General features: G+C 32.8%; 1 protein-coding gene across 1 annotated transcript; it reads right to left on the bottom strand.

The window, feature by feature from the left end:
- Positions 1–1,143: 1,143 nt before the first annotated feature.
- GLRG_11975 (uncharacterized protein) lies at positions 1,144–2,165 on the bottom strand (the record flags this gene model as incomplete). Its single annotated transcript, XM_008102657.1, has 2 exons — positions 1,144–1,563; positions 1,626–2,165. The coding sequence occupies 2 exons, from the start codon at positions 2,163–2,165 to the stop codon at positions 1,144–1,146; spliced, it is 960 nt and encodes a 319-aa protein (XP_008100848.1).
- Between the last annotated feature and the right edge of the window lie 7,113 nt (positions 2,166–9,278).

Here is a 9,278-nt window from a genome sequence, read left to right as displayed (position 1 = left end):
TAAATAGTTAGGGAATAAGTAGTAAAATTACTTTACTTTACTAGTAATTTTACTAATTATATAGCTAGGATTAGTCTAGGATTTCCTAACTAAGAAATAGGTAGTTTTCTCTGTTTCTATAGGATTATACTATATATATATATATATATATATTAACATATAATAGTTAATTAATTAAGTAATATAATCCCTACTATTTAACATATCCTAACACTAATCTTAGTAACAATGCCACCTTCCCTACGACATCTGCCGACATCCGCCGCTCTGTCGTATTTACCCAGGCCAACGTCTCACGTGATACTGTCTATGCTACAATCTCTACAATGCCGCCCCAGTTTGTTCTCGACAGCAATGGTCTCTTTCAGCAGATCATAAGCAACATCAATGTGGTCGCGGTGTCCCTCGTTTCGCGATATCGCCCGCCTGCGGGGCAAGGGTAGGCCCTCAAGTCCTCAGCACAAGCAGAACTTTATCAACCATTCGTGCAGTCAAGGTGTGAAATTTCACGACAAGGACCAGATGCTGAACGCGGGAGGCAAAATCTCTTTTCCTGACCGGAACAAAAGCTTCCGATGTTTCAACCACGAAGGATGCTAGAATTCAAGGGAGGATGTTCGGATATTCAAATTTTCCCACAAAGGAATTAAAGGAAGTAACTCAACATCAGGCGTTACCATCTTCTCAAACAGAAGATATAGCTCTTCCGTCATATTCTTGCGCGGAACCTTAGCCAATACGACAAGACGTCCCAGGTTTACTACTTCTATACCATGACCGCGAACTGGGTACCCTCCACTTTCTCGGCAAGCACTGGAGCGAGTAACCTTCTCTATTCCTCCTTGAGGCATAGCAGAAAATGAAAAGTTTATAGTAAGTCAAGAACATCTGTATTAGATAGGGAATAAAGGGGACACTACTTATTGTTACGTAGTAAACACTAGCAAAAGACTAATCAGTCTTCTATAGGTCTTTTCCTAGAAATGACCTTGTAATTATACTAAAGTTTGTTCTAATAAGGAATATATTTACATTCTAAGTGGCAATAACTCAAACAACCTCTAGCTGTTGTAAAAAAGATAGCATTCCCACAAGTATCTAACTCGTGACCACTCAAATCACGTCCTAGCAGCCCCCTTCAACTCAGTAATTCTCGGTAGCTTTAGTAATCTTGCCAGACTGGAGAACGACGTCCTTGACAACGACCTCAACGCCGTTGACGCTCGTGACGCGCACCCAGCAGGTGGCACTAGGAAGCGTGCCGGTGATCTCCCACATATTGGGGTCGTGGAGGGTAGCCGTTTTCCAGGTGGCGCCCTGGTCGCTGCTGACCTCGAGCTTCTTGGTCCGGAGGGTGGCATTCTCAATCATGGCCGCGAACCAGTATTGGGACGCGCCGCCGTGCATGTGGACCTGGAGGGGGGTGGAGTCGGCGAACGGGCAGGTGATCCATTCCCACTCGATGCCGTTGACGCCGCCGCCGGGGTTCCCGTTGGTCAGCTTGGCCCAGGTGTCCGGAGTCATGTCGAGGTGAGTCGCGTTGCCGCCGGTGCGGTTGGTGACCTTTGCCATGCAAGTTAGTAAGAAATGAAACGCAGAGCTTGGATTCATCCGTTGGTTCTAACCATGATCGTGAGAGTCTTGCCCTGGTAAGTCACAGAGATGCAGCCACCGCAGTTGGCACCGTTGTTCCAGATATCGTCCGAGACGCAGGTCGACCCGTCAATGCCGGCGGGCAGGTCGTAGCCAACGAAGCTGCAGGCACCGTTCTCCCAGCAGTCCTTCTCGGTGCAGCTGCCGCCGTAGCGAGTGCCCAGGCCGATGAAAGTCTCGCTCGAAGATGTCTGCAGGGCAGCAACCGCCGACGACGACATGGTGGTGGAAGCTGCCCCAGCGTTCAAGGGGTTGCTGGAAGAGGTCAGGGCGGGGGACTCGGCGGCGTTCGCCTGGGAGGGTTGCATCGAGGCCTGGACGAAAGTGGCCAAAGTGGTGGCGGAAGGAGGAGGCGTTGTCTGGGGTGGTAGGGCTACGGATGCGGTCGAGTTATCCGCAGGCTTGCCTTGGTGGTGGTGGTGGTGGCGTGCCTTGCAAGCCTTAGCGTCTACAGCGGCGGATAGGGCGGCCAGGATGGCGACAGCATAGTGGGAGATATGACCGGGAATCATGGTGAAGGTTGTGCTTGGCTGTGCGGAAGCTATGGTTGTTTTAACTGGCAATGAGATAGAAACGAGTGAAGCGGTGAAAATTGAAACAAGGAACGAATGAACGAATGAAATAGCTAGCGAGTGAAAGTAACCAAGTCCTTGCCTGATGGGAATGATGCTGCTGAGGAAATTGTCTTGATTACCGGTACAGTGAAGCTCCTTAAGTATGTATCCGGAGTTATCCTCATCAACTGCCATTTCCACTATGTCCAAGTCCTCGTCGCCTTTTCCGACTTAGCCGATCAAATTTTAGTTAAGATCATGCACCCATTCAAACGTCGCCGACATTGACGACACCATCAGCAGACCCTTGCGCATCGACGGTTGAGGCAAAGAAGATGGCACCACAGAAGGACCCTGCCAATCTATCTACCTAGGACAAGCCAGAACGATTTCTTGGCCGAACATCCGGCCGTGCGTATTGAGTCCTGGATTGCGGGGTGTGCAGGACGCGCTCGCACTAGCCACAGCCACAACCATGGATCCACGACGCCCATGATATGATGATGGACAGGGATGAACCAAACTTCTCGAGCCTTCAGATCCAAAATTTAGGCTGATCTAATGATGACAAAAGTGAACAAGAGAATTGTGCGACGACAACCCCAGGTGCGATCGTTACCGTAGTCTCCTAACACGCAAAGGTTCATTCTTCCCGTTGTCGCCAAAGTCCAGACCCAAGGGTCATTATTGGTATTGGTTCAACAGACACATGGAAAGTTGGGGAGATGATGCAATGAGTTAACGAGTGTTGCCGAAAGAAAGAAAGATCTACCATACAGCCAACTGGCCGTCCGTGCAATAAACAAATAATCGCCCTGATGCAGGCATATACCCAGCAAAAGTAGCAATACCGACCACAGTATGGCACCATGGGTTTAGCACCTTTTATAATTACAGCAACGACTGTTTTGGGTTAGGCCTCGCACTCACTATCAACAGCGAAGAATATTTCAATAACACTGAGCAAATACCCCCCCCCCCCCCCCCAGGCGGATACCATGTTGGCTCCAGGCTGAATCGGCTGAGAGGCTCGCCTGCTGGCATACAATCGCCCATGGCAGAATGCAAGCAAGACGCTCGTCAGTACAATGCGGCAGCAGACGTACGGAGTATTGCAAGCGACAATCTTACAGGCGTTGCTAAGCTAGGGTAAATTAAGTCACGCAAAAGTATGGTCCGCCACGTCATTGCCATAAAGCCTGCAATCTCTCGCGTTCTTCTGATACTACCTATACAAGTGCGTAGGGGCAAAGGATTCCGGGAGGGGATGTATGGGTACCATGTGTGTCTGAGCTGGTGAGTTTGACCATGATCTTGGAACCGGATGTGAGTTGGACGACAATGAAATGACCAACCTACCTGCGTACTCGGTAAATGATGCTTGCTTCTGTAGAGGAAGCTGAAACCACTTGGCGAGAAAATAAGCACTAACCAAGGCTTAACCTTTCTCCACGGTGGAGAACCAATTAAAAAAGCAAGGCTCAGAAAGGTTCAAATGGCAGGTTTCCACGTGCCTATGTGTGAGCGGGACGGGAGATCAATAATGTCTGGGGGTGGAGTTCGGATGATTTGACAGGGCCGGGTGGACCCCACCCGGAGAGGGGATACCCATACTGTCCCCGCCTACCGGGTCCGCCCAGGATCCGCGTAATTAGCCATGGCACTGTGAAACGTAGGACTTTTGGTTCCCGACCCAAGGTCCATATAGTAAAAGCACACATAAATTAACCAGTAAATACACAGTTAACCTATAGCAAATAGTTAGGGAGTAGGCAGTAAAATCGCCTTACTTTATTTAATAGTAATTTTATTAATAATATTACTAGGATTAGCCTAAGGTTTTCTAACTAAAAAATAGGGGGATTTCCTTATTCCTATAGGATTTTACTATAGTTATATAACATAAAATATAATTATTAAATTATAAGGACTATAATAGTTAATTAATTATATTATATATAACTATTTATAGTAAAATCCTATAGGAATAAGGAAATCCCCCTATTTTTTAGTTAGAAAACCTTAGGCTAATCCTAGTAATATTATTAATAAAATTACTATTAAATAAAGTAGGGCGATTTTACTACCTATTCTCTAGTAATTTGCTATAAGGTAACTATATATTTACTAGTAGATTTATATATAATTCTACTATATTTAGTATACCTCCTTAGCACTAGTAATATTATTAATTACTATAAAGCTTATATTAAATATCTTTTATATATAGCTTATTTACTTATTAATTATTTTTAAATATTTTATATATTTTCTTCTTCTATCTAGTAGTAAAGCTTTACTTATTTATTAGCTAATTCTTATTATTAATTTACTTTAAGGTGTATATATTAGTTACTTATATTTAATTAAGCTATAAATATAGTAAATTATAGTGTACTAAGTGTCTTTATTAATTTACTAGCTATTAATTTAGTAGACTTCTTATATTAAATAGTAATTTAAATTACTACTGCTTCTTAGTGTAGCTAGTAGTTATAAATATCTATAAACTATAGCCTTATTTCTAGTTAAATAAGCTTCTTAGTAATAAACCTAATAGTTTAAGTATTATTATAACTAATATAAATAGTTAGTAGCTATTTAGTAGCTATTTACTTATTAAGTAATAATTTGTTTTCTAGTTAAGTTAATAGTTAAATACCTAGTATAGTAGTTAATTTACTAGTAAAAAGTACTTTATTTATAGTAAGTAATTAATAAATATAGTAGAATTATATATAAATTTACTAGTAAATATATAGTTACCTTATAGTAAGTTACTAGAAAATAAGTAGTAAAATTATCTTACTTTATTAGTAATTTTACTAATAATATTACTAGAATTAGCCTAGGATTTCCTAATAAAGAAATAAGGGGATTTCCTTATTTCTATAGGATTCTATTATAAATAGTTATATATAATATAATTAACTAACTATTATAATCCTTATAGTTTAATAGTTAATAGTCTAATAAATATATTTATAATAACTAATAATATATATATATAATAAGTTATATATTATAGTAAGTTATATATATCTACTTATTTATTTATTATTTTAATACGTTAATTTAACTAGATTATATAAAATTAATTAAAAGTATATATTACTTTATTCTTTATTACTATCTTAAACTACCTTATAAGTTTATATATTATATTTAGTCTTTTTATAATTACTATATTATTATATAAATAGTTTACTAGTCTTTATATAGCCTTCTTTTTAAGATATTTCCTTACCTTTAGCTTTAACTACTTTCTTTTTTTCTTATAATACTTTTACTTTAGCTATATTAAGTGACTTCTTAAAGTATAGTTAGGTCTTTTTAGCCTTTTAGTACTTCTTAAGTACCTTTATTCCTATATAAAGTTAATAGTTTTTTACCTTAATAATAATAAGTTAATATACTAACTTACTAATACCTTTTAACTATAAGTTAATTACCTTATATATTAGTATTAGTAAACTTTCTTAATAGTTTTTAATTCTTTTTTTTAATAAGGTAAAGCTTTATATATCTTTAATTACTATTCTAAGCTAGTTAGACATAAGTTTACTAGTGTTAGTGTTTTTAGCTTAAAATCTAACTAAAAAATAATAACTTTAGGATTAAAAGGTATAAGACTAGCCTATTAAAAACCTATTTATATATTTATTTTACTTATTAAAGTAAAAATATTACTTTAAAAGTAAAAAAAAGTTATCCTTAGTAATATATAAAATCTATATTTATATTATTTTCTTAATTCTTTTTACTATATAAGTACTTTAAAAGGCTAAGATAGCTAATATTAAGGGCTAAAGCTTATATAATAAGTAAAAAAGTATATATAAAGTAATAATCTTTTTTTCTTTATAAAAGTTATTAAATTTAGTTAATTTATAGCTATTATAGCTATTAAGAATTAAAAGTTAATAAGTACTTTTTATATAAGACTTTATATACTAAGTAAAATAATCTAACTAATTTAAGCTAATCTTATTTATAGTCTATTTATTTTTACTTAAGTAAATATACTATATAGCTAGAAATTTACTATTAAGGTACTATAATAAAAGGTAATATTTACTTTTTATAATAATATATAAAGGTATTACTTAGCTATTTATATATATACCTTAAATAATAAGAACTTATTTATAATTACTAGGCTACTTTATATAAGGCCTTTTATATTATATAGAAAGTATAATAGCTTTTATATATAATAATATTCTTAGTAAAAAGCTAGTCTTATTAAATTATAAATATTATAATCTTATATCTTATACTTTATAATTATATTTTATATAAGTATAAACTAGCCTTATATAATTATAAAATCTTTAGCTAAAGCCTTTAAATAGTTAATCTGATATTAAAATTATATTCTTAATTAGGGTTATTACTACATAAAGTTCTCGGCTTATTAAGGTCTAATATATATCTTATTATATATATTAAGAAGTTAATTAGCTATTTCTTATATATCTTCTTATTATAAAGAAAACCCTTAATTAATTAGGTTAATAATCTTTTTAAGAATTACCTCCTCTTTAGATATAGTTATCTTTATTAAATTTATATATATTTTACGTTATACTTTTTAGCTAGTATGTTAGTTATAAAGTGTAGATTTAGGCACCTAGTAGATAGAGTCTACTTTTTATATACATACTCTTAGGTCTCTTTAAATAGTTACAAGTATAAAGATAATCTAGGTTTTATAAGAAGAGGATTCTATTATTATATATAAAGTAAAGTTAGTTTAAAGATAAAGATAGTAAGAATAAAGTAGATATATATAGCTTACTATATATATATATATATTATATCTATTTACTAATTAAATACTATTATAATAATTAATAAGAATAATAATAATAAAGTAACTATTTTATAATTATTTAGTAATTAGTTTATATAGCTTAATACTATTTAAGTAAGAGTAAAGCGTTATAATCTCTAGAAATATATTAACTTAGAAGTTATAGTATTAGACTAGTTAAGCCTTAGAATATATCTAAAAGAAACTAATAAAGCTACTTATAACACGTTATTTATACGCTTTAATAAAGAAGGAGCTTACTACTTACTAAAAAGTTACTATAGCTATAGTAATTACTAAAATATCTTAGTAAGTAACTATATAGCTATATATAGTAAGAAGAAAAGCTATTATACCTATACCTAATAGGCTTATATATAAATCTAAATATATAGTAATACTAGATAATCTTAACTTATAATATTTTATATACCTTAATAGCTAGATAAGCTACTATTATAAGGGAGTATATAAGTATATTACTTACTAAAAAGACATTAAAGACGTAAATAATATATTTAAATTTACTATATCTATAAATCTTTAAGAAAGATGCTATAAGTTAACTAAATTACTAGCTAAATAGCTTAATAAGCTAAGCGTAGTAGTATAAATAACTAAAAAAGAGTATATAAAGTATACTTATAATAAGTATAGTAAAGTATTAGTAAAGGCCTAGTAAAAAGCCTTAACTATTAAGAAAGATCTTACTATATAGCTTAATAAATGAAATATAGCTTATAGTAAATTAGTATAAGTTAATTTATTTAATAGTTAATAGCTATTAATTTAGTTTAATAACCTTATTACTATACTATAAAGTAGTATATTTAGCGCCTAGCTAGATTTATATATAGTAACTAGTAAAATAATAGATAATTAGAATAATCTTAACTAGTAGTCTCTTTATAAAATAGCACTATAAAAAGTTAAAGCCCTTACTAATAACTTACTATATTATAATAGGTAAGACGTAGTGTATTTAGCTTAACTAGAAATAATAATAATAATAACCTAATATATAATAAAGATATAGTAAAAGAAAGTTAATTTACTAATAAGAGCCATTACTATTAATAAAGTATAAGTAAAAATATAAAGTATCTTATATACTTTAATCTTAATTTATTATAACTTTATTACTTTATAAATAAGTTATAAAGACCTAATAATAAGCAGTTAAATATATAATATTAGTAATAAACTAATAGGTATATTATAAGTAGTTCTAACCTTACTAAATAAGTATAAAGAATTAAAGCTAAAGTATATTAACTATATAGTACATACTATATAAAGATTACCTTTTATACTACTTTATAAGGCTATAAACTAGGTAATTTGGCCTTACTTTATTTAAGTACTACTAACTATATATTTAAATATATATTATAGTTTATTATATTAGTAGTAGCCCTAATTAGTAACTATGTTTAGACTAGTACTACCTAGGTTATAATTAATAGATATAGTATTATAAAAATTACCTAAAAAAGTATTAATAGCTTACTAATAAAGCTTTATATATATAACGCTATATATTATTATATACTTACTATATTACTTATTTTATTTACAAGGCTATACTAGTAAGGTATATAGTAAGATATAAGCCTAGGTAATAATTACCTAAGACGTATAAACTATAGCCTTATATACTATATTAAAGAATAAGGTAACTAATAAGTACTGAAATACTATAAGTAATATAGCTATAGCTAAGAAAGTAAAGACGCTTTTACTATATACTTTACTAAGAATTTACTACTAACCTTATAAGTAAGAAATAAATATATAACGTTAATAAAGTAATAAATACTTTATAGTAACATAATAATATAGTATAAGTGTCTTAACTACTTAGGTACTAAAGCTTTATAAAGGATTATAAATACTACCGAAAGAGTATACCTAACTTAAGCTAACACTATAATAATATTAGACTATAATTTATATAGTCTTAATAAAATAAGGTAGTAAAGGGCTATAATGCCGGAGAAAGTTGCCAGACAAGCGGTTCTCTGATCTCCACTCCGGAGCTGGGAGGATCCAATCACTGACTTCGATAATGCGATTGAGTACGTCCCCCTAAATCCTACTAGCGCTCGTAAATACAAGAAGAGTTATTTTCGACAGTAGGATGTATTTTTCGACTTCTCAGTCCCTACAGTAGTTATTCAGTGAATCAACTCCCAATCCTTTACTATGACCCTGGTGTATTCACCTGTCCGCTAGCTCAGCGGTTGGTTGGGTAG

The sequence above is a fragment of the Colletotrichum graminicola genome (assembly GCF_000149035.1).
Source record: "Colletotrichum graminicola M1.001 genomic scaffold supercont1.260, whole genome shotgun sequence".
Lineage (NCBI taxonomy): Eukaryota > Fungi > Ascomycota > Sordariomycetes > Glomerellales > Glomerellaceae > Colletotrichum > Colletotrichum graminicola.
Note: the sequence above shows the minus strand (reverse complement) of the source record. Positions and strands in the feature narration are given on the sequence as shown.